Raw genomic sequence first — 26,169 nt, 5'->3', positions numbered from 1 at the left:
GCAGCAAAAGAGTGGGGGAAAATGCCATGTGAAACGGACAAAAACACGACAAAAGTGATTATTTATTTTTTATTCATCTGACTTTGTGATTTACAGGATGGCGTTTGATAAATACATCTGTAGTCTTTTTTCTGTAAGATATAGGAGCAAGTAAAAAAAGGTTGACAATTAATGACTTTCCCTCAGATAGTTCCCATTATTACTTATGGTTGTCACTTTTCACCGAAATGCGCATGTTCTATGATATTGCTACTTCACTATTGTCACTAGCATCCCCACTGCAATTGTGCTTTAAATAGTCGTAATTGATTCATTAATCAGGAAAGGAAAGACACATTTATTACAGGCATATGAAATAGGCTACAAAAGCAATTCAATGTGTCTTACAGATCAAATGGAGATCAAATCAATATTAAAAAGGTTGCTCAGAAAAAAGAAATCGTTATCAAAATAAAACATTAATTCGGTGTTATCTCATATAAATGTTCACGTCTTCCGGAGGATTGTTCCAGACTGTAGCCACACAAAAGTGAATTGCAGCTTCAGCTTTAAGGTCAATCCCACATGTAAATGCAGAGAATGGAAAAGTATCTCAATCCACTGATGCAAAAAAACAATAGTTATCAGAGAAATATCAAATACACAATAGAGGGAGGCAAGGGGAGAGTTCAGCTGTGCTTCAGTCAGTCGGACCTGTTACCGACAGAGGCTCCGCAGGACGGAAGAGGGCATAGCGCATAGTAATACATTTAACAATTCTTTTATAGAAGTAAACATTCATGCGTACGACGGTTTGGTGTTTTATATATTGTTAACTGAATATAGAATACAAAGACATCTGTAAATACTGTACACATATATAAGACTGTAAATATTTGTATGTAGACATATATACATACTTTTTTGTGAAGTAACAAAAGGGGCAGATATTATAAGACTTGTTCTTCTCTGCTCCGTTTCATTCTGTGTTGGCTTGACAGTTTTAGTGTGATTGTATGACATTGCTTTTGAATGAAATAGATAAAAAAAAACATTAAATAAAGAAAATGAATGAATTTTCAGTCTCTTTCTAGATCTCCGGGCCTCTACATACACTAAAGCTGATACTCTTCAGATGATCTTTTCCCTCTAGCGTTATGTTCATGAGAAGGAGCAGTCACTGGAACAAGCTGGTACAGTCAAGAATATAATATGTACTACAAGGAATAACAAGGTTACAAGGAATAAGGAAAATGATTAAAGGGAAATGAAAAAAATAACATACAGAGTGCAGTAAACTCAGTGATAAACTTCCTTTACAAGATCAGATAAGACCATTAGCTGACGACCTCAGCAAAACAAGCACAAGTATTGGATTTATTTGACTTTAGGGAAATGAACAGTGTCTCCACAATCACTAATCCACACTCCAGTAAACAGCGGCTGAGTGAAGGTGGTCTGGACTCTGAGGAGGAGGCTCATGGTTGTGTTCTTAACACTGTAAAAGGACAGAGCCCCGGCCCTGTGGTCCAGGTAAACCCCGATTCTGGAGGAAATGGGACCTGAGATCTTTGACTCATCTGAATCGAAATAAAATTTGTAACCGTTTGTCATACAACGTAAGGCCCACGATTGATCATTATTTCCAAATCCAGATTCATCGAAGTTTTCATCTCTGTCAATATCCCTGTATGACACAGCAATATTGACCGGAGTCCCGCTGCACTCCACCTCCCAGTAACAGCGGCCCGTCAGGCCCTCTGTACTCAGGACCTGTGCACAACCAACAAACCTGTCCCGGTGATAGTCATAGTTCTGCCCTTGGCGCACACGTGTGGCCCGTCTGTTTCCATCAGACAGGGACAGTTTATTGTGTGCTGTGTTTGGGTCCAGTGTGATGTCACGAGCGTATCTGAGGAAGTCCTCTCTGGAACGGGGCTCAGGGTCAAATATGTTGATCTCTCTCAAGCTGAGCTGTATTTGGTCCCTCAGTGCTGACAGAGCTCTGGTCAGGTCTTCAAAGTCTCTCTTTGGTCCGGTCTGTGTCCTGGACTTGGCCCTCTCTGAGCCTGTGGACAGTGAAGCGCAGAGCAGGAGAAACTGGTTGTGGTCCGATGTGAGGGACAGTGTGTCCAGCTCAGAGAGGCTCCTCTTCAGCTCAGTGACGTCCCGCTGCAGTTGGTCCTGAAGCTCTTGGACTTGTTTCAGTTGGATCTGCTCCTCAGAGCGGATCTGCTGCTCCACTTCAGAGCTTCTCTTCTCCAGGAGAAGGGCCATCTCTCTGAAGCTGTCCCCACTGCGCTGCACTGCTGTCTGGGCAGAGCGGCTGATGTCCTGTTCCTCCTTTTGCAGCCTCTCCTGCTCCGTCTCTTTGTGCTGGAGCTTCTGTAGCAGCAGAGCCCTCTTGGCCTCCAGCTGTGCCTGTCTGTGAGCCCTCTCTGCTGCAGAGGACACCGTGTCATGGCCTTTGTGCTGGTCCATAGAGCAGAGAAGGCAGATAATCTGCTGGTCTGTGCGACAGAACAACTTCTTCAGCTCATTGTGCTCAGAGCAGAGGTTCTCCTGGAGCTTGTCAGAGGGCGCCACCAGCTGGTGCCTCTTAAACACTGCTAAACTATGATGAGACTGGAGGTGGCTCTCACAGTAAGAGACCAAACACTGCAGACAGGAACTGACCGCCTTTAGCTTCCTCCCAGTGCACACATCACAGCTCACATCTCCAGGACCAGCATCGCCATGATCAGCAGGGGGCGCTATAAGCCCTGTGGTCCTCAGCTCCTCCACTAGATTGGCTAACACTGTGTTTTTGGCCAGGACGGGCCTGGGAGTGAACATCTCTCTGCATTGAGGACAGCTGTACTTCACCTCTTGGTCCCAGTTGGCTTGAATACAGTCCAGGCAGTAGCTGTGTCCACAGGGAAGAGTCGCCGGATCCTTCAGTGTTTCCAAACAGATCGGACAGGTTAAGGAGTCTGCATTGAGTGCTTTCTGCGCCATCTCTTCTCTCCGTCAGAATCACTGTGTTTCACTTCTACAAACATGAAACCTAAGTGTGCAGTGGGAGGAGAAAGGCTCCACCCCCTGGTCTGAACAGCTCTGATAGGACTGGCTCAAACATTGTATAACCTGTTCTTGTCAGTGCCATTTGATCAAGTCATTTGATCTGATTTGACAATGGGCTCTATTTCAGTCAATTTTGAGTGTTTCACATGTGTGTTTTCAAGGTAAGGAGAAATGAGGAAGGAGACAACTGTGAAGGCCCATTGAGAGTAGAGAGAACAAGTTGTAGTACATACTTTTGTACTGAGCCATCTCTTTGTGCCGTCTTCATCAGAACTGTATTATATAGAAACTCTGAGGATTCTGGTACTCACTTTCAGTCGGATAATTAAATCTACAGAGTGTAACAAATGAAAAATAAAATCTAATGAATGGACAGCACCTAAAGGGTTACCGGTAATGTGGCAGAACCCTGTATCACAACTACAGGGCACTCTAGCCTTTGCTGTAAACGCACCACCATGTAGTGATACAGCCACTACAATACATTATACTAAATACTAACTAAATGATGGGTAAAAGGTGTTAATAACATTTGTCGGGTTTGTAAAGCTAAGCCTTAACTCCACTCGACTAATAGCCTATTTAGACACTTTTCTCTACCCACTGGATCTCAGGGGCTTATGGTTCTAGAGCCACTTGCAGCTCTTTGTAGTACTTAACCTCTTAACCCCCACCTGAACCAAGCACATTTTCTTCTGTTTGGCTTTACAGAAATCTGAAAGCTTCAGGAAAAAAAAGCATCAAAATAGCAACAAATACAAGGATGGAAACGCAAAAAAAAGTGACAAAAGAGCGACAGAAACACAACAAAAAGGTGAAAAAAAGACCAACAAAAACGTGACAAAAACATGACACAAAAGCAACGTTGAAAAAAGCAACGACAAAGCAACAAAAAAGCCTCCAAAGAGCAAAAAAAAACAAAACAAACATGTCAAAAAAGCGACATAAAAAGTCTGGTTCACGTTTAAATTTCCACTGTTGTGGGATTTTGGTGGAGAGTATGAAAACTACATATTTTTGGAAACCTCATGGTATAAGCAATGAGAAAAACAATGTTTCCATTTGCCCTTGACATTTGGTAAAATTGTGCAATTTTTCCATTAGAGTTGATGGGGAGTTCTGGTCATCACTACGGTAACTCCATGAAACATATATGACAAAAGTTTCATTTACTTTTTTGATTGGAACGACCATGGATGGAATTTAATGCCAAATTTTGTAAATTTCCGCCAAACTACATTTTTTATCTTCCCATATATATGTTATTATCGCTCTTATGGTACGCTTTTTTAATAATGTTTTTAAAAATATATATAGTTTTGATACTCCCACAAAATTCCGGGCAAAATTACATAGTGAACCGGACTATGGAGAAAATATGACAAAAATGCCCCGCTGTCATCTGGGGTGCCACAGGGTTCCATCCTTGGCCCGGTCCTATTCTCACTGTACATGCTTCCGCTCGGGTCCATCATTTCTAAACATAATTTGTCCTTCCACCTTTATGCTGATGATGTCCAGATCTATTTACCGGTACTCCCCAACACTGCCTCTGCTCTCGAATCACTCCATAGCTGCCTTTTGGACATTAAACTATGGCTTGCTCAGAACTTTCTCCACCTGAACGAAGCAAAATCTGAATTTGTTCTTTTTGGTTCCGGGGATGTCCTTCAATTTCATTCCAGGGTCATGGGTCCAGTTCGCGATGCAGTTCGGAACCTGGGAGTCATCTTTGACCGAGAGCTGAATTTTAAACAACAAATAAATGCTGTTGTCAAAGCCAGTTTTTTCCAGCTGCGCCTTTTGACCAAAGTTAAACCCTTTCTCTCGCGCCAAGACCTGGAGAAGGCAATGCACGCGTTTATCAGTTCTCGGTTGGACTATTGCAACACTCTCTACTCTGGCCTTCCACAGTCGTCACTCCACCGGTTACAGTTAGTGCAGAATGCAGCAGCCCGTCTTCTCACCGGTTCATCCAGACACAGCCACATCACTCCCGTCCTCTCCTCCCTGCACTGGCTCCCGGTCCGTTTTCGGATTGATTTCAAAATTTTAATGTTTGTTTTTAAAGCCCTCCATGGTCTCGCTCCGTTATATCTAACTGAGTTGGTGACCGTACATCGCCCCAGCAGAGCTCTCCGGTCTGCCGATCAAATGGTTCTGGACGTGCCCAGGTCCCGGTACAAACAGTGGGGCGATCGTTCTTTCAGGGTTGTAGCTCCAAAACTGTGGAACAGCCTGCCCCTCGGTCTGCGTGTTCTCACAGAACTGTCCCTCTTTAAGTCTAGATTGAAGACACATCTTTTCAAACTAGCTTTTAAGACTTAGATCGCACTTATTTGATTGATTGATTTTTTAATATTGTTTTATCTGTCTGTGAAGCACTTTGGTCTTCCTTGTGTTGTTGTAAGGTGCTATACAAATAAACTTTGATTGATTGATTGAAAAATGTGACAAAAAAGGCTACAATCGGGTTTGTAGGCATTAGCTTTCAAATAGGGCATTACACTGTTGCTCTGCAGTCGAGAAGCCTTTGGATTTGGGTAAAGCCGACCTGGAGAAAATGTGCTTGGTAAAGGCGGGGGGAAAGAGAAAACTTTTCTAACAAATTTGATACACGAGTGTTTCGTGTTTGTGTTTTTTTAAGAGGTTACAGTACCCCAGAAACGGATTCTTTATCGAACGGAAATCATCTATCTTCCCTTTCAATGCAAATTTAAATAGTTGCAGGTTTTATGTGTATGAATCTAGTGCTTTTTGGAATAGCGATACAATAATAATCTGCTTCTGATTCCCAAAATGCTGCGGTCTTCACTGTCTGTAGAGGGGGAAATTGTGTCTGTCTCCCCCTTGCGGCCTAAAACGGCATTACGCCATCCTCACCTCCTCGCTGCTTGTCTGCGTCACGTCGGCGTGTGCGTCCCTGCGTGCGCGTCCCCGGCATTGAATCCTGTGATCTCTGCGTCAGCTGTCAACCGCACCACACTGAAACATTACAGCCTGTGTGCGCTGCTCTCTCCTTCCACAGATTTGTTTGGACAACCATCATTCTCAAATCCCCCAAAATAATCCCTGAACTATGGCGACATACATGCACCTCAACGGACGGGCCTCTCTCCACTTTCCACGCGGAGGTTCGCCGTTATTTTAGCTCATTTTCCCCCCGAGGCGGAATGAAGAAGGTGAACAGGTTTTTTCCCCGGTGGTAACGTTGCAGCACAGGCTAATGAGCTAGCATCCGCCCGGCTTCTGCGAGGGCTGGCGATGCTAACCAGCGGCTAACTAGCATACGCGGCTAACTGTTGATGTAGCGGCGGCGCCTGCCACCCTGGATGCGGGGATGAAAAAGCGCTGTGTGAAGCGGTTCGCGAGCTAATGTTTTATTTCGATAGCTTTGCCCGCGTGGATGTCGTTAATGGTAGGTGTTGTCAGACGATGAGCTAGGGAGGATAGCACGCTCAAGTAGTTATGAGCGCGTTTAATATCCCGTCTAGTAAAGGAGGAGGAGGAGGAGGTTCGACCAACAACAACAACCAGGAGTGGACTTTGGCGGGGGACGTGTTCCCGTACTGTCCCGGGTTGAGTCCGATGGATGAGGCGGTGCAGGCGGGCATGTCGTCCGTTCAAGCGGGACTGGGCGAGCACCTGCGGGGGCTGGGGTCCAGTCAGGAGCAGCTGCTGCTGGACTTGGGCTCCCCGCCGGGGTTCCTGCATCAGGGGGGCTCCCAGGTAAGGCTACACCAAAAGCTAAGCTATGTTTATTTCATTTGTTAGGTGGCTGGTTTTTGTAACGGTCCCTAAACAGAAATGCAAGGTGATTTAATGCCACGCTGCGGAACATTCTGGAACAAACAGAAGTAATTTGTAGGATTGTGTGACTATAAAACAACATAAAACAGCATTAGGGGAAACAAGAAGTACAACCTTCATTACTAAGAGTTACCACAGTTTCTAGAAGTACATACCTTGTAATTCTCACTATAGTATCCTTTAAGTACAACAACAAGTAGGGCTGCTCGATTATTGAAAAAATAATAATCACGATTATTTTTGTCATAATTGAAATCACGATTATTCAAACGATTATTTGTTGCCTTTAAAAAAATCCATCAAAAAAGTGACAAAAATCCATCAAAAAAGTGACACAAATCCATCAAAAAAGTGACACAAATCCTTCAAAAAAGTGACACAAATCCATCAAAAAAGTGACACAAATCCTTCAAAAAAGTGACAAAAATCCTTCAAAAAAGTGACAAAAATCCTTCAAAAAAATGACAAAAATCCTTCAAAAAAGTGACAAAAATCCTTCAAAAAAGTGACAAAAATCCTTCAAAAAAGTGACAAAAATCCTTCAAAAAAGTGACAAAAATCCATCAAAAAAGTGACAAAAATCCATCAAAAAAGTGACAAAAATCCTTCAAAAAAGTGACAAAAATCCATCAAAAAAGTGACAAAAATCCATCAAAAAAGTGACAAAAATCCATCAAAAAAGTGACAAAAATCCATCAAAAAAGTGACAAAAATTATTCAAAAAAGTGACAAAAATCCGTCAAAAAAGTGACAAAAATCCTTCAAAAAAGTGACAAAAATCCAGCAAAAAAAGACAAAAATCCAGCAAAAAAGTGACAAAAATCCAAGAAAAAAAATTAAAAAAATAGAAAAAAAAAAATATATATATTGAAAAAAAAATTATAATCGAATTTTTGCGATTATGCTAATTTTGTAATCGTTTACTGTTGTAATCGAAATCGTAATCGAATTTCGATTAATTGCACAGCCCTAACAACAAGTACCTAGAATTACCACTGTAATTACCACCATAAGCACCACTGTAAGTACCACAATAAGTACCTAGAATTACCACTGTAAGTACCAAAGACTTACCGGCCCATAATGTAAAGTGTTACCCATGTTTTATAAATGTAATAGATTGTGTATAATTGACCGCCTTGGTTCGAAATTGGACGTAGCATAAGCAGGGGCGGACTGGGACTGACAAACGGCCCTGGACTCTGGCCCAAATTAGAGTAAATTAAAGTGATAGTCTGTAAGTTTGCAGAGTGAGGAGAGATAGAGTGAAATTTGAAAGTAAATTCCTCCCTTCTTGGACCAGAAAGCCCTTCTTAGTTTGCAAAATCAAGCTCCTCCCCCTCCTTCCTGATTGGCCTGACAGGCTGGTTCACAGGAAAAGCTCGTCTCATTGGTCAGCGCGGGAGGATACTAAACTGATTAGCTGCTGAGGTTCAGGAAGTAATTTGTATGTTATTACTTACTTTACTTCAAAATGCAAGATCGTGTAGTCAATTTTGCACATTTTATGCAATTTGTACAACATTTAGACTTCCAGACTATCACTTTAAGGAGAAAATTGAGGGGCCAGATGGGGGGGCCCTAGAGCCAGTGGCCCTTCTGTGCTCTTCCAGAATGGACATATGGCCAGTCCGCCCCTGAGCATAAGTAGTATTGAATAATTATTATATTTTTCTAAAGTCCCTCCCTTTGCTGACTTCAGCAACTAATCAGAATCCCCGGGATACCACTTTGACCAATGAGACGAGCTTTTCCCGTGAAGCAGCCTGTCAGGACCAATCAGGGAAGGGGGAGGAGCTTGATTGTTTGAAAATTCTGTTCCTACGCTCCTCATTTTGCAAACTGGGAGTGGCATTCTGGTCCAAAAGGGGAGGAATTTCATTTTTTTACTTTCCAATCTCTCCTAACTTTGCAAATTTACAGACTATCCCTTTAAAATACGAGTCCACCGTTCTTCCATACTGAGATATGTTTTTGCCTGAGCTTAGACGAGCTGTACGTACCTGTCTGGTCTTTGTGTGTGCCCGTGGAAGAGCTTGGTCCCTTCCAACTTGGAGCCATAGGAATATGCTGGGAGAGGCCAAATGCTAGCAACATCTTTGGTCTTTTTGCATGACTGAGCGCACACACAATGACCAGACAGGTACGCATGAACTCGTCTAAGCTCAGGTAAGAACATATCTCAGTATGTGGCCTGTAGGTGGCCTGTTCCTTTAACCTTTTAACCCCCACCCGAACCGAGCATGTTTTCTCCAGTTTAGCTTTACCCAAATCTAAAAGCCTGTTGAAAAAAGTGTCAAAATAGCAACAAAAATGAGACGAAAACGAGGATGACAAGGCAACAAGAGTGACAAAAACGTGACACAAAAGCCATGAAAAAATGACAAAACCCCAACAAAAAAAGCAATAGAAAAATTAGGAAAAAGATCTGTTTACATGAGTTTTGTAGAACTAGATTTGGGTAAAACCGAGCTGGAGAAAAAGCACTCGGTCAAGAGGTTTAACCCACAAATGAACCGACGAGAAACCCAACAGATAAACTTCCAAACTGAGACAAAACGCGGCAAAAGAGCGACAAAAACGTGCTGGAAAAGCAACAAAAAAAAGAGCCGAAAACAAAACAAAGAAGCCGCAAAGAAGTGACCAAAACACAACACAAAAAATGACGACAGGTCTTATGATTTTTGTTTGAATTGAAAAGGTTTTTGTTTTAATTATCACAGTTCAAGACTCTCATCCAATATCTCATTTCCCCCCAGGAGTCCAGCGACAGCGAGGGGAACTGCGGCGCTCTCATGTACGAAGGCAGGAGGAAGAGGTCTCGGTCCAACAGCTCCAGACACCGCTTCCACGACGTGGTCACGGAGCTCGGCCCCGAGGAGGTGCGCTGGTTCTACAAGGAGGACAAGAAGACCTGGAAGCCCTTCCTCGGACACGACTCGCTGAAGATCGAGCTGGCGTACAGGAAGTACTGCGAGCTGAACCCGAGGACGGCTGATTCCCAGGTAGAGATGCCAAGATGAAGACTCCACGCCTTTTCAGATTTTGGGACAGTTTGCTTTCTAAACATGTAAACGTTCACTTGGAAACAAAGAATTTCCTCTTTTTTTCGCATTAGCGTGTTTAAATATCGCTCTGACTCACCATTTCTTCATGAACTTGCTTTGAACTAAACAAACCCCAAAGCAAATTATGATGAAAACTTTCAATTTATTTTTACCTCCAAGGTGCCTTAAATCCACTTAACACGCCTGTGCTACTCAAAGCGCTACACTGTAGTCATTATTCATTCACATCATACTCTGTGGTGGTAAGCGACTATTGTAGCCACAGCTGCCCCTTGGGGTAGACTGACAGAAGCGTGCCATCGGCCCCTCCAACCACCACCAACCATTCACTCACACAGGGCCCAAAGGGAACAAAGTTTGTGCATATTTAGTATTTTTGAGCATGTCTACGTTTATGAATTAAATTTCATGAGTGAGCTTCTACCTGGAATAAAAAACACATTGTCTATGGAAAATATAAATCTACAAGCACATACTTTTATTTAGTTTCCATCCATCCATCCATCCATCCATCCATCCATCCATCCATCCATTTTCTTCCGCTTTATCCAGGCCTTGTCCTTTATTTAGTTTATGAATAAGAATTGAAAGAATGCATCTTTGTTTTCCACACTAACGCAGTCCCGTCCTGCTCCCAGGTGACCGGTGCAGAGGACGAGGTGTCTGGAAATGGGATGGAGAGCAAAGGGCTGAACGGGACCAGCCCCCTGGACTCTAAACCCGGCAGTGCGCAGTCTCCTCGCGAGTCCATCGACGCGTCCACCCTGTCCCCCACTCAGCGGGACATGGACGGCATCGTGGTTCCCGTGGAGCCGGTGTGTGTGCGCGGAGGGCTGTACGAGGTGGACATCCACGTCAGGGAGTGCCTCCCGGTCTACTGGAAACGTGAGTGCACGGCCTTTCTCACATCACTTTGTCCTACGTTTGATGAGATACAGTGAGCCGGCGTGAGAATACTGAGCAGGTTCAGCCTATGGAGCTAATTTTAAAGTTTCTTAACAAAGCTTAACTTTATAAACCACTACAAGCATTGTTCCTTTTTTCATGAATAAGTAAATGAATGATCCACAGTCCTGTTTCCAGAAGGAATGACTAAATGACCAGTTGATCTTATTTAGAATCAGAATCACTGTCATTAAAGTCGTTTATTTGTATGACAGTGTTTGGTGCTGCCCTCTGCTGTCCTGACTGTATTCTTCTATTAGTGGACCACTGCAGCCTTATTAATATGCATGGAGCTGTTCATCAATAAGCATAACATCATCAAAAATTTATCGCAGTAGAAAGTATCGGTCTCATATTGTGCCACAAAATATGATGACAAATCGCAAAATCAATATACATTCTCACATTCCCAGTTAAAAATACAATATTGAGCGTCATTTTGATAAATGGGATTTGAATCACATAAAGAAAGCTGTGTTGGTGGCTGTGTTTGCCCACCAACCAAGACACGTCGCTGTCGCGGTATGTGCCACGTGGAGCAGGATGTCATTTATTTGTTGGAGACAGTGCATGTTCAATTGTTCATTAACAGAATAGATAGACTCGTGTCACCGGGGCGTCGCCATGAGCTAATTTCAAGCTGTTGTCACACTTTTGTTCTCACAAAGACACTTTCCTTCATACAGAGGTGTGCACAGACACAGGAGGCATGGAGGGATTCAGAAACATGTACTAAACTATAACCAGATGCTTCTTTATTCGAGTGCTATGAGCTTTGGTTTTCAATTAAGAATCTTACGTAAGACACATTTGTTCGTGGTAGCCAAGCTGATATATTTTCATTTCCTGTATTTTTATATTATGCTCTACCAACCCTAAAATGGCATTCCAGAGATGTGGCCTCCCTCTGACACAAATCGATGGGTATCTGGTCTTAACTACATGACGTCCCCTCAGCCTCTCTCAGCCCTGTGGTGTCAGACCTGCACATCACAGGGGCCATTCAGCAGCTCTCAGCTGATCCGTGCTAACTAATTCATGGGTCTTTCCTGGAAGGGCCAGAGAACAAAGTGGATTCAGTCGCCATAGTGATGGTGACCTCCATGAAAGGGTTCATGTAAATGCTTCATTTGTAGGTCAGGACCCGGTGACATATAGAGTTCCCAATCTCGGTGTTCTCCGTGGGAAAGTATACTTTACCTTAAGCCTCCCTTACATCCAGACTCTTCATGTGGCATATGTAACGCTTCAGGAGCGTGTACAGCTCTGTGAGATGGCTTAGCCAATCAGGGTGGACACAAAGAGAAACAAGCTCTAGTCAAACCCAGAACATACATGCCATTGCCTACAATCTAGCACTGAGAGATTAATTGCATTTGCAATATTACATGAATCCAAATCACAGAGGCACACGACTTAGCCCATGCAGCTGATGGGCGTGTTCCATAGAAGTGAATGGAGCGGCCAGAGACGGCAAGATGTGCTTTTGTTTATATCGTTTAGTTAAAGGGGCTACATGCAAGTTAGCCATTTTATACTCACTACTGCCACCTCAGGCCATACATGTAACTGCACCTTCTATATTGTGGTGAACAGGTCTGGGCTCATTCTACACCTTAGACATTGTTGAAACATGTAGGGGGGAAATACTTAATTATAACATTTTTAAACTCTGCATAGTCCCTTTAAGGTGTAGATCATGGATGTACAGTGAAAATATCACCATTTATAATACAGCCACTATTGCTTAATCACTCCATTCAGAGTCCTGGGCCGCGCTGCTACTAGTTCCTCCTGCACTGATCACAGAAGCTCCTGTCGTGTCAATAAACTCACCCCTGACTGGATTCACATGTGTCTGCCTCCATAGAGCTGAAGAGGAGCCGTGTGCTGCTTGTAAAGAGTCTGTTAGGACCTTTAGAAGGCTCATGTTTGGGAATGTTTTGGACAAGATTAGAACTTACCTCACAAGCACTAAAACCCAAGAAAGCTAGAAATGATTTAGGCTAAACGAACACAAAAACATATTTCAGCATAAGCCTGATATAAATGACCATATGGGCTGTTTTTGATTAGTGCACGTGAATAAAAATGCTTCAGAGCTACAGACACAGCGGCTGCTCCCTCACGAGTATGTTTGTGCGGAGTTTTCCCATTCAGCAGCAGCCCTCTCCTTCCAGAGCTGCAAGGACACACCAGAAGATCACCATGATGTATTATAAACAAACCTTTGCCGCTGTGCAGGAGGAATCAAACAAAAGGGAAAGACAGGCGCGGTTAACGGAATGTTTCTTGCTAGCTTCCTGTTGGCCAGTCCGGGGTAACGACCACTTCCTGTCCACATTATTAAAAATACATGCACAAAAAAATCCCCGAAGCTTTACATAAACGTCAAGTACTGTTAAAAAAAAAATAATAATAATAATAAAATAAAGAATTAGCTCAGATTGTGTTATTATTTTCCACTTGATAGCATCACATTAATGTTAGCCTTTAGCTTCAAGGCCAAAACACAGCAGTCTCCTCCAGTGAAGTATTTGCACAACAACCGGTTATTCTGGCAGCTATGTTTACAAATGTGTTTAATTCAGCGGGAAACGGCTAACTTCTCATCGTAGTCAGGAAACGGCTTGCAAGTTAGCATCATGTTGCTAAGCACTCGGTCACAAAGATCCATTTAAAGGAATAGGCAACTGTTTTTACACATTCAGATATGTCCTTAGCTTAGACGAGTTCATTTGTACCTGTCTGAGCTTCACGCGTGCCCTCAGTCACGCAAACACAGCACAGACGGCGTTAGCATTTAGCCTCTCCTTAAAATCCACATTTAATTTTTGTGTAGCTAGACTTTATCGTTTAGCGTGTAGCTTCTATCTTCACCTTATTTGGTGCTATAGAGGAGAGGAGGAGAGGCTAAATGCTAACGCCGTCTGTGCTGTGTTTACGTGACTGAGGGCACGGGTGAAGACCAGACAGGTACACATGAACTCGTCTAAGGTAAGAACATATCTCAATGTGTAAAAAACGGTGGCCTATTCCTTTAAGTTTGTAAATAATAAAACAGAGCGAGATGTTTTAGCTTTGAAGGGTCTTTGTGCCGAGACTTAGTAATACAGAGTGAGCTACATCTGACATAAATGCCTGAGACTGTGTTTTATAATATCTTTAGGAAGAACAGTTACACAGTGTGGCTTCGACTTCATTAAGACCATTTCAAATCTAACCTGAACAACCTACTTCCTCTGTAGTATGTGCACATAAGTCCATTATCATCAGCCTTGAACCACACTGTAAGTCCGATAGCCTTCATAGTCCTACAGTCGAGTTCAAAGCTCCTGCCACATGTTCCGGAAGATAAGATGAGCAATAGATTTGAGCCCCGGTTATTGCTAAAAGGTCACATGGAGCTCGTCGAGTCGAGCGAGTTATCCGGCGCGCACAGATGCGAGCACCTTATCAGATGAGCGAAAAAAAAAAAAAACCCGGCTTGTTTAAGTATGCCTGTCTCGTCTCCGCTCTGCCCCCTCCGGGTTTGTCAGCGTCAGAAGAACCCGCATAATGTGTTTCCTCATTCGGAGCCCAGTTCACAAATCGCTAACACACTCTCTCTCTCTCAGCTCTCGGTTTCCGCGGAGCCGCCCGCCTTTAACTCGAGGTAAAAGAAGCTCGTTTTAAATGAACGCCAGCCCAGACCGTGATCAAAACTGGCCTTGATTCGAGAGCAACTGAGACGTGTTCTCACGGGAATGAGCGGGGCGTAATTAACACCGATTGTTTCATTACTCTTCCTTCGCGCGGCGGAACGAACGATTCCGCACAGAAAAGCCTATAATGTACCACGGAGTGCAATCTTTAACTTGGCCGTCCATCCCGCTTTTTAAAAATTGTCGCATTGTTTTCTGTGTGTATTTTATGGCTGAAAAATATTGCCTATTTATCAGCGCACTGTGACGTAGTAACATAAAACCAAATGATACAAATACCTTCTAAAAAATGACTGAAACATGTTTATGAGCGGTATATTCACTTGATCTCTAATATGTGGCCTAACACGAACAGTCCTTGCTAGAGCGAAAGTGGTAAATTTTTTGATTTTTGTCTAGTTTTCTCACGTTTTAAAATCGAATAAAAAGAAAGTAGGCCAAACTCCTCCTCTGCGATGTTTGTTTTATAACGTTTTGTCGACTTGTACTTGTCAGGAAATTACTAATTGCTTTCCTCCGTGTTTCCCACATGTATCTATTTGCTCATACTGATGTTCACAGAATCCCTCTGTATTCTAAATTGAATCATAGAATAAAACATTGCGTGTATGTTCCAAAACTTAACCTCATTAGGAGAAAGCAGCATCTTTTCATTCCACTCTTGCAACAACATCTCCACTTTAGTGGCTCCAACAGGCTCCAAACGTTCTAGGCTTGTACTTAACAATATTTCAATGTCTTTAGGCAGGATTTGTTTTGTTACTCTAATTATCTAGCCTGATTTATTGAGCTTTAATCCCTCAAAAACAACTCAAAATTTTACAATTTTACCTAATTTGTCACTAATAACTGTAGATAATCCTAAACCCTGAAGCAAAATTGAGCCATAGGTTTAGTTCAGTGTTCATTTTGTCGACTAGAATATTTAGTCTTAATTTTAGTGATGTTTCTGCTGACTAAAATTGAACTAAAACTAAATGAAAACATTTTCATGAGGCTAAAACTATGACTAAAATGTCCAGATATTTTAGTCGACTAAAATAAGACTAAACAAAAATGAAAAGAAGAGACTAAACTCATCCAAACTCCTATATTTATGATAATATATCAATATCGCAAAAGAAAAATATATCGCTATCATATTTACATCGAGATATGAACATTCAAAATATTAAAATCAAAAAGCAAGATATAAACGATATAGATTTTCATCAATAAAACTGCACTCTTTATTATTATGTTTTTATTTTTCTGAACAATGCTTAGTTTTCACCTAACCCATAGTTATATCGTATTGTATCGATATCGAGATATCTGACATGAATATTGAGATTTGAAGTTTTGTCCATATCGTTCAGCTCTAATGTGGGAGCAGCTCCATCCTTGATTTAATATGATTATAATGAATATTATAAATGCAAAGTTGACTCAATTTGTATTAAATTTAGTGGTACTTTAGTTTAGACTAAGACTAGACTAAAATTGAAGATACATTTTTGACTAAATCTCGACTAAAATTGTAAAACATTTTCATCAAAAGACTAAGACTAAAAGTAAATTAAAATATGTTGTCAAAAGTAACACTTGTTTGATTCAGGCTCTATCAATTATTTATGGTAAAATCGGTCAATTTGTAAAAGCACATAAAAAACAAAACAAAATGTACAATAAATTCCCCCCTGATATTTCTGTGAGTAACAAATGTTTCAATTCAAACTGTTTTCCCCACATTGACATGTTTTGCTCTTTTCACCAGCAGTGTCTCACCTTTAGTATAATCGACATATATTTGTTGAAGCATCCAAGTTAATTCAAGCTTAGTAGTTGTGGTTTTGTTTTGTTTCTGTTCCCCAAATGGATAGTTCAAGTACCGGCTGTCCTCCCTCCTCCTGCAGAACAAGACCACATCCCGGTGATGAGGGGCCAGTGGTTCATCGACGGCTCCTGGCTCCCTCTGGACGAAGAGGAGAGCGACCTGATCGAGCAGGAGCACCTCAGCCACTTCAGGGGACAGACCATGCAGGACACGCTGGACACCGAGCTGGTGGTCAGCACCGTCGACCGCAAAGACGGTGAGCGCTGCCATAGTCGTTTGGTCTGCATTGGAGCAGAACAGTGGCCATGGATTTCTTTCCCCCATTAGTAAGAGCGTTATGTTTGACTAAATGATGCCAGATCTTAATGAATGTGTCAACGGAATGACAGTATTCAGTTTTCCATTGCGTTAAAAGCAGAAATCCCTGCCCACTGTTGCTCTCCATTATTTAAAACATGAATCTGGTGATATCTGTTTGCCATAAGTGGTATTTTCAATATGTTTTAGTCCCGTTTAAGAAAATATGTGATACTACAAGAGGAAGTCACTTCATAGCTTTGGAAAAAATAATTAATTTCAACCAGGATGTTAAAACACTTAAAGAGAGGCCAATAGATACAGACGGCAATGTGTCATACAAGAGGGTGTGGCCTAACTGAGGGGTGAAGGCCACGCCCCTTGGGAATCACTATTTTTCCACCATGTTTGGTAGACGTTTTCTGGTGGAGTACAAACATATACATCACACATGAATAATCTGAAGTCAAAATCGAATGTTTTGACACCGCAAATTGTCCTGTCGAAGTGTACAATCAAGCTAGCGTTAGCATGTAGCACTAAGCTAGCATTTGTTTTGGACGTAGCTTTTCATGGGTGATTCCAGAGATGCCGTCTGTATCTTATGGCTGATGGGAAAAGCGGTTGTGCTAGGCCAGAGCTAGTCTGCCCAGACGCTAAGTTTGTTAAATCAAAATGTGAATTAACAGTGAAGCGAGACGTGATTCAAAAGCTGCAAATACAAAATGGGTTATTACCGGGACGGAAGTGAAGTTGCACTGAGGACGAGGCACTTCCTCAGGGCCACGTGTGAGGCAGTTACAGCTGGACAAACTCAACCCGCTACAACAGATCACAATTCAAACTCAAAATCTTACGATGTGATAGCACAAATGCATTTTCTTTTCCCCATCATACCACTCTAATGTGTGTGTGAACGTGGGAAGAATGTGTGGAAGGGGAAGACTACGTTTATCCTGTAAATATATAGATTAATTCATTTATATTATGAAAGACTTTGACTGGGAGACTTTGGGGCAGAATGGGTGCTTTGTTTACCGCCGGTTTGTCAGGACCCAGTGCGGCTAAAACGCGGCAGCGCTGAAAGAACTCCCTTCATCCCGTCGCCAAAGTGGCCGGTTCATACGTGGGCGTGTGATACAGAGAAACGGAGAGTACGAGCTCGCATTAGTGCAAGGTGCAGCGCAAATGTTTACTCTGTGATATGAAAGCTGAGCAGCAATTAGCAATTCAAGGCTAAGGTGTCCACATACTCATTAAGTCATATTGGTTATTGCTATTTTGCTATCTGGATTGGGTATAGGTTGGCGATTTATTCATTAAATACAAGATGAAGTTAGCAGTGTGCATTTGACATACATGAGCTTAGTTTAGGCTTAAAACGTTATTTTGCCTTGATTTATTTTGTTAGTTTATTTATTTGAAGGACAGTTACGGCTACACCAGATCTAGCACCGTGCTTATTTCCATCATCAGTCCATAACAAGGCACATTTAACATACACAATGAAATACAATATCGTCAAGTTACAGTATTTAGCAGTATTATTTAATGTTTTTATTTGAATATGCTTTTACGTTTTATAATTTATGCGCGATGAGTGAAAAAAAACGCTATTTCAAGAATCTCGCTGCCTTAGAGTAAACACAAGATACAAGCCAAGAACAGCCCGAGTGAAGTATTACACAATAAAATCCAGGAAATACTAATCAGAGCACTTCAGCTGTAAAAGAAGAAACAACCACGTTAAACAAGACCACTGAAATCTGCCTAGTACTACCCCAATTTTTCAGTTTGCACTTGCAATTTAGCACCTGTCTTGATAAATGACCCCCTAGGAGTGTTGAGCAATGGGTCAAAAATGTCAGTTTTTTATGATATATGCCCCCTTTTAAATACAAAGTGTTACATTTACATTTGAGAGAAGACTGGGAGTTGAAATCCTAACTGAATAGCGTGATAAAACACTAAGGTTATTTTGCTATCCTTCTCGAGAGGCTACATGCTATAAGTAGGCTTTGATAGAAGTGCATAACTATTGATTAATGTATAATGCACCGAGCACAAGTACATTACGCAGCACTCCCCACTTCAGCTCTTCTAGCCGAAAGGTTGGTGGAGAAGGAGTCTGCTTCTACATAAACAGAAGCTGCCATCATATGTTGTTCAGATGTCAGCCTGTGCTATGTTACCAGTGAGTTAGTAAGGTCCAGCGTCAAACATCTGGTAGTATTTCAGTTCATTCACAATTTGCTCGAGTAATCCTTTTAACTTTGGTTGATTCTTCTATACTGCTGAAACACTCCGATGTGCGTTTCCTGGATTGTTATTGCAGTGTGCAGAACAGTTCATCATGGCATCATCGCTTTACTAGCCTGCCATAACCTTTTTTTTTTAACATGTCATTCCCGCTACTGCCTTAAGAGGGCGTGCCATGTCATTTTCCCATTCTAACCATCCCAGTCTTGAGTTCGGTCAGCCGAGAGCGCGTTTTGTGTTGGACAGGGGCTAGCCGGAGCGCTCCACACGCGACTCGAGAGTTGAACCCAGGACATTTGCCTCTCGCTAACCACTCAGCCACACGTGCCGCGCTCTTACGTAAGACTCGTTCATTTCCAGTCGCTTTCTTTATGAGGCCGGACCGTCGTTCTGGAAATAGGCTTTAGATGACCAAACATTTTTTCCATAATCGACAAGCCACCGCACAGATGAAAGCCATTAGATCCATATGCATTACTTCATAAATAATATTACAGCCGTCAGCGGGCTGTGTGCAAAGACCAGAGTATCGACAGGCTCTTCAGGAAACCAACAACATGCGCTCGGCACATCCTGACGCCTCTCTCTCCCTCTCTCACTCTTTCTCTCTTTCCCTCTCAGTCCTCTTTTTTTTGTCTCTTTCACCTTTTTTCCCCCTCCTTTTTTCTCTTTCCACGCCCTCCTCTCTCCCCCACTCTCTCTTCTACTCCCTCTCTCTCCTATTTTTTTTGTCTCTCCTCTCCCTCCTTCCCTCCCTACCCCCCTCACTCTCTCCTCTTTTTTCTGTCGTTCCTCTTTCGCTCTCTCCTCCCTCTCGACTTCTCTCTCTACCTCTGTTTGTCTACCTCTCTCTCTCTACCGCTCTACCTCTAGATAGATTAGATAGATAAATACTTTATTGATCCTGAAGGAAATTGTGCTACCTCTCTCTACTTCTCTCTCTCCCCCTCTCTACTTTTTTCTCTACCTCCGTCTCCTTCTCTCTCTCCCTCTCTCTTTCGCTCCCCCTTTCTACTTCTCTCTCTACCTCGTTCTTTCTCTCCCTCTCCCCCTCACTACTTCTCTCTCTACTTCTCTTTCTACCCCTAGCTCTACTTCTCTCTCTACTTCTCATTCTACTTCTATCTCTACTTCCCTCTCTCTTTCTCTCTCTCCCTCTCCCCCTCTCTACTTCTCTCTCTACATCACGCTCTACTTCTCTCTCTCTCTCTCTCCCCCTCTACTTCTCTCTACCTTTCGCTCTACTTCTCTTTCTACTTCTATCTCTACTTCTCTGTCCCTCACTCTCTCTCCCCCTCTACTTCTCTCTCTACCTTTCGCTCTACTTCTCTTTCTACTTCTATCTCTACTTCCCTCTCTCTTTCTCTTTCTCTCTCTCCCTCTCCCCCTCTCTACTTCTCTCTCTACATCACGCTCTACTTCTCTCTCTCTCTCTCTCCCCCTCTACTTCTCTCTCTACCTTTCGCTCTACTTCTCTTTCTTCTTCTATCTCTACTTCTCTCTCTCTCTCCCCCTCTACTTCTCTCTACCTTTCGCACTACTTCTCTTTCTTCTTCTATCTCTACTTCTCTCTCTCTCTCCCCCTCTACTTCTCTCTCTACCTTTCGCTCTACTTCTCTTTCTTCTTCTATCTCTACTTCTCTCTCTCTCTCCCCCTCTACTTCTCTCTACCTTTCGCACTACTTCTCTTTCTTCTTCTATCTCTACTACTCTCTCCCTCTCTCTCTCTCTCCCCCTCTACTTCTCTCTCTACCTTTCGCTCTACTTCTCTTTCTACTTCTATCTCTTCTTCTCTCTCCCTCTCTCTCCCCCTCTACTTCTCTCACTACCTTTCGTTTCGCACTACTTCTCTTTCTTCTATCTCTACTTCTCTCTCTCTCTCCCCCTCTACTTCTCTCTACCTTTCGCACTACTTCTCTTTCTTCTTCTATCTCTACTTCTCTCTCTCTCTCTCTCTCTCTCTCTTTCTCTCTCTCTCCCCCCTCTACTTCTCTCAACTTCTGTCTCTACTTCTCTCTCTCTCTCCCCCTCTACTTCTCTCTACTTCTGTCTCTACTTCTCTCTCTCTCTCTCCCCCTCTACTTCTCTCTCTACCTCACGCTCAACTTCTCTTTCAACTTCTCGCTCTACTTCTACTTCTCGCTCTACTTCTCTCTCTACCTCTCTCTCTTTCTCTGTCTCTCTTTCTCTCTCTCCCTCTCCCCCTCTCTACCTCACTCTCTACTTCCCTCTCTCCCTCTCTCTCCCTCTCTCCCTCTTTCTCTCCCTGTCTGTCTCTGCTGATGTTTGCAAGTCAGATGTCCGAGCTTGAGCACAGTGAGTGACAGACCGGGAGCAGACTGCTGATTTGCGTAACAAATGAGCGGCGTGAGGGCTTTTACACACCGCAACGTGACGCCCACGACAGACCCATTCTGCCTTTTCAGACTAAAAAGATTCTAGCATGAATTCTGCCCATTTCAAACTAAAGTACAAGCACTGCAGCACCATATTAGTTTGATCAAGCGACAAACACTGCTCTACCACAAAACCACTCGACGAAAAGCTGTCTGCACTGTCTATGGATGTTTTATTTGTGTACTCATCTGGTTTGGGTTGGTTTGAGTTGGAGTTAAAGCAACCTACCGCAAACTAGTACTTAATGCGTTGTGTGTGTGTGATGTATTGTTTTAACTGTCTTTTTATTGTGACTTTTTCTCCATTTAAACATCACTTAAGGAAGATAATTCCACTGTTACAGGTGCAATGACACATTTACTAACACATGCAGTGAGTTCAGGCAGTATTCAGACCACTCTGTTTTTCAAATTTCATTTAAATTATTGTTTTCTATAGTGGCTGTACCTGCTGCAATAAATGAATTTTGCCATGGGCCTAAACGTTTCTGAATGACAAAAGACGGCCACTTCTTTAGCTCGATGTTCAAACTAGTATGGACATGGCTCTAAGCATTTAGGCTTTAATTTACCTCTGTTATGACTCAAGCCAGACTGTTCATTTTGGAGTTGGATTCATCAACATTGCTGGCCGTCTTCTCTAAGTAACTTTAAAAACTAGAAGGGCCGTGGGATTTTTGGGAAACACAGCTTTCGATTTCTCACTTTTGAATCACATGCTAGGTCAATATTGTGTCAAGCTGTGCAAACACTGGAGAGAGACCAGAAGTTGGGAGTGAAACATCACTGTGAATGATCAGAACTGTAGAAATGTTTGCGGGACATGAGATTCACAGTCCAGAAGCATTAGAAAGTAGAGTTAGAAAGAAGGTAGCAGGAAAGTCACTAGTGGCCTGGTCACTCAGTTAAATACCTATTTATCATATTGGGCCATACCATCGCTGAAATAAATAGGCTAATCGCAACGCACATGCTAATGCTTACTGCTATTGCTAACGTCCACAGCAGCTTCTGAATACACTCACGCCTGCTATAAACATCATTGTAAGGCAGGGGTTCAACCTTTTTTACTTGGCGAGCTAGTTTTACACAACACCAACATCGGAGAGCTAACTATGCATCAAAGACACGTGTAAGTGTAAAATCCGACTTATGTGCAGTTCACCCCCCGGAGAATTAGTAGCCAAGATTATATTTCAAATGACATGACCATGCTAAATTGGCAATACGGCGCACGTGTTGCCAATTTTTTCTAAAGCATTAATTAATTGAATTAATTTGATTTATCGCCCAGCCCTAGGCTCAGGATTAGTGATAAAATATAAAAATTTACAGTGCACTGGGGACAGAAATTATATCAGAAAATTGGAAACTTTTTGTCTTCCTTTTCAGTGGATGAGTGTGATTGATAAGATACTACTTGGCAGTAAAACAGTATTTTTTAAGAGAATAAACAAGTTACTTAGACATTGCAGATTTGGAAATAAAGTGACAAACAATTGGCAAGAGAGACTAACATGAATTTGATTGAAACAATATTACGAGTGCTTTATACTTTATTGACCCAATTGCTTACAGATTGTGTTCAGCATGTTCAGAATAAAAAGAAAATGTACAATCTAAAATGTGAGCCTATGAAGTAATATATAAATCCTTTGGTGAGCTACATAGACGGGGCTGGAGAGCGACTGCTTGGAGAACCCAGGTATATGGAAAGAATTATATTTGCTGTGCTTCTATGTAGGGATGGGACGATAATGAAATTTAGAGTCACGATTATCTCCGCAAAAATAATTGTGATTAACGATATTATCACTATATTTGCCTATGGTTTAAAAAATTAACTGAAACTGCAACTGACTTTACAGAAATTATAGGAAATGGGTAACGAAATATTCCTTTTCATCATCTCCTATAAATGTCACATTGAGTGAGATCAAGTGAAGTATATTTAAACAAATTCAACTCAAAACTCAACAAAAGAAAACAAAATTGCTGTAAATTATAAACATAGAACGAAAACCAGTTCATCTTTTGCCCTAATCGAGAGAAAGTCATTGTTGCTGGTTTTATCACGTAGCACCACATGGTGAATTTAACAATTATCTTCTTGCGCGATAATCACAATTATTCAAAAGATAGTTTTTTAAGTCTTTAACAATATTATTGTTTATTGTCCCATCCCTGCTTGCAGATTCAAATTAAGTCTCACTGTTGCTAATACACGTGGGGTTGGTTCTTAAGACAGCAGTACATGGGGCACATTTGGCTTGATGTTCACCAGTTCAAAATGAGGGGAAAGTAATCGATGTCAGTGAATAGAACATTATCTTAAATAATATTCACAGTGTGTTGTGTGATCATTGGCGATTCGACAGATCAATGATGCCATGATTGACTGTACCGAATTAAACGGCCATGCAAAACTATTTACATTATTTAAAAGGATAAAGAATTGCAGAAAACAGATAACCTTAATAAAGTCTTCTTTGTTACAGCATAGACAGCACATTGATTGTCATCAAAGTGAAAACTAGCTCACTTTATTGTAAAGAAGGAGATTAGACAAACCTATGTGGAGTGAAGACTAACTAAACATAAGGTGGCTCTTCTTCTGTCGAGTTTAGTTAGCAGTTGACAACCTGGTAACACTTAGCCAGCTCCGTCATCTTAATCATTTTAGGTTTAATTGAGTAAGGACTCTGACAGAGTCGAGTCCCAACAGCTGAAATCGGTATTGTTAAAGTTTGTCCTTTTGTTTACGCATATTAAGTAGCCATGTGACTCGGGCCTTCAAAGTTCTGAAATAGAATTGGAAAGGCCTGTAGACACCATAGGATTGAAACAGCATGTGTCTGTCACTGTGAAGGCTGTAATACTGCATCTGCTGCCGCGTGCTGTGGTGGTTAAAATGCTGGGAAATACTTAATGGTTATGTCCCAGCTTCCCGTCTCTCTCCTGTGTTTCCACAAGCGCAACTCGACTCAACATTGACCCAACACACATACAGGAATCGTCATAGAATTTTCATACCATGTCCACATAGCAAACTGGGGCCAGTAAATGCGAATTCTACAAGCTAGCAAAACAAAGTAAGCCCCAATGAACACTCACTGGCCAGATGGCTATGCAGTCCGTCAGAAATAGATCTCGTTTAACCCAGACTCAAAGTAGATATCCATGAAAGTCCAAAATATTGTGTCATTGTTTAATATAATGCATTATTGTTTCCCGGTGTAGAATCTTTGCCAATCCACAAGAGATGTCTGTAATTTTCGTGTCAGACTGTGACATAATAAAACCAAAATAATTGGAAGCGGACTGAAATCTTCCTGAACTCACTGTGTACACTCAAATAACACTTCCATACCCAATCTATATGACCTCCTTTATTTCCCCTGAAACCATGCCGCTCACAACTGCACTGCGGCTCTACTACAGTATTTAATTACGTGGTACTATAGTCATCGTGCCTTATGCCAAGTACTGCTGCGCTGTCTCTGGCCGGCCTCTCGAATGTGCTGAGGCTGGCAGCGCGGACAGCAGCACTACCCGGCCTCTCCTCTTAAGAGCAATCCTGACTATTGGCTTGTTGTGTGGATCGTCCTGGAGCGCACCGCCATTACTCACTGTCTGTTGGTTTGTCAGTTCTCTCCCACTTGCCTGCGTTTTACCTCCCCTTTCTGTTCAAATGGAGCGGATATGAGACGAGAGCTAGAACCGCAGGGCTCAAGCGCAAACGCTGCCAAGGTAACTTTTCATTTTTTAATCTCTGTAGTCATTACCTAGCTTACGCCCTCCCTCCTCTAGATTCTAGCTCTGTGTGGAACTTGATTTTTCTTTTCTGTTGTGTTTTTTTTTTAGAGTCTAGTATGTAGCCTAGACCTAGGCTCTGTTTGCAGTGACTCTGTTCTGCATTTGATTGTGTCTTTCACTTCTCCCTCGCACCTAGAACAGAGCCTAGTAGCTAGACCTCCTGCCAAAACCACTGTAGTGCAGCTGTTGCTTATTTTTGTTTGAAAAACTCATGTTTCTCTTTGTACAAAACATCAGAATTTTGTGTTCATAATTGGTTTGTTTAGCACCACAATGCCTACCCCATTCTGACATTTTAAGACTAAATCATTTCTTTCTGAAGGGGAGATGTTGCTGGAAAAACTCTTTTCTCTTGTGTGGCCAGTTTGCTCCTTTAGTGTTCAAACTTTCACAGTTGCCTAATTTTCACAACAAGGTGTTTTATTATTGCACTGAATCACCGTTTCCCCATAAATTGCTATGGGAAATTGTCATTTCAAAATGCTTTTTTCTTACATTGCGGCGACAACATCTGTTCTCAAAATAGCACCTATGGACACCAGATGTTCCATTTTTTCTAAAGGATTTTTAATATGTAATTTAAGTCTGGCTTATTGTACTTTAAAAAGTAAAAAAAATACATTAAAATGTATCTTTTACTTAAACAAGGACTTTACAAAACAAGAACTATCCAAAAACGTTGTATCTATTATGTTAACGAAGCAAATCCTTTAAATTTAAACTTGGTGCCTTCCATTTGTCAGATTTTGTCGCTGATAACATTGGCAATTTGGGCCAATGGTGCTGGTTTGACAAAACTTCTAATTAATTTTCCTGCATTTTCACGAATGTACAGCAAAAGTCTCAAACTAGAAGCATTTTGTGATTGCAGACCGAGACAACACTGTCTCCCAAGTCCATCCTGTTGTATCCTTTAGTTCAGTGGTAAATGCTTCATTCAGACCAGTCATTCTACAGTATTTCTAGTGCTGTACCCGGATTAATTACCTTAAGTCTTTTTTCAAATATCACAGACA

General features: G+C 41.9%; 2 protein-coding genes across 2 annotated transcripts in view; one reads left to right on the top strand and one right to left on the bottom strand.

Annotated features, from left to right (window-relative positions):
- Positions 1-1,283: 1,283 nt before the first annotated feature.
- LOC306975609 (E3 ubiquitin/ISG15 ligase TRIM25-like) lies at positions 1,284-2,982 on the bottom strand. Its single transcript, XM_079573209.1, has one exon. It carries the CDS (start codon positions 2,974-2,976, stop codon positions 1,357-1,359), a length of 1,620 nt encoding a protein of 539 aa, XP_079429335.1. The 5' UTR covers positions 2,977-2,982; the 3' UTR covers positions 1,284-1,356.
- Positions 2,983-6,019: 3,037 nt separating this feature from the next.
- ddhd1a (DDHD domain containing 1a) overlaps positions 6,020-26,169 on the top strand; it is a 27,888-nt gene continuing 7,738 nt past the window's right edge. The window contains exons 1-5 of the mRNA XM_079574250.1: positions 6,020-6,771; positions 9,612-9,857; positions 10,559-10,805; positions 16,465-16,641; positions 24,986-25,188. Of these exons, the coding sequence (XP_079430376.1) occupies positions 6,511-6,771; positions 9,612-9,857; positions 10,559-10,805; positions 16,465-16,641; positions 24,986-25,188 (1,134 nt within the window). The 5' untranslated portion in view covers positions 6,020-6,510. The remainder of the gene's footprint in view (positions 6,772-9,611; positions 9,858-10,558; positions 10,806-16,464; positions 16,642-24,985; positions 25,189-26,169) is intronic.

This window comes from Gobius niger (assembly GCF_951799975.1).
Source record: "Gobius niger genome assembly, chromosome: 16".
Classification (NCBI taxonomy): Eukaryota; Metazoa; Chordata; class Actinopteri; order Gobiiformes; family Gobiidae; genus Gobius; species Gobius niger.
This window is presented reverse-complemented; position numbering and strand designations above follow the sequence as displayed.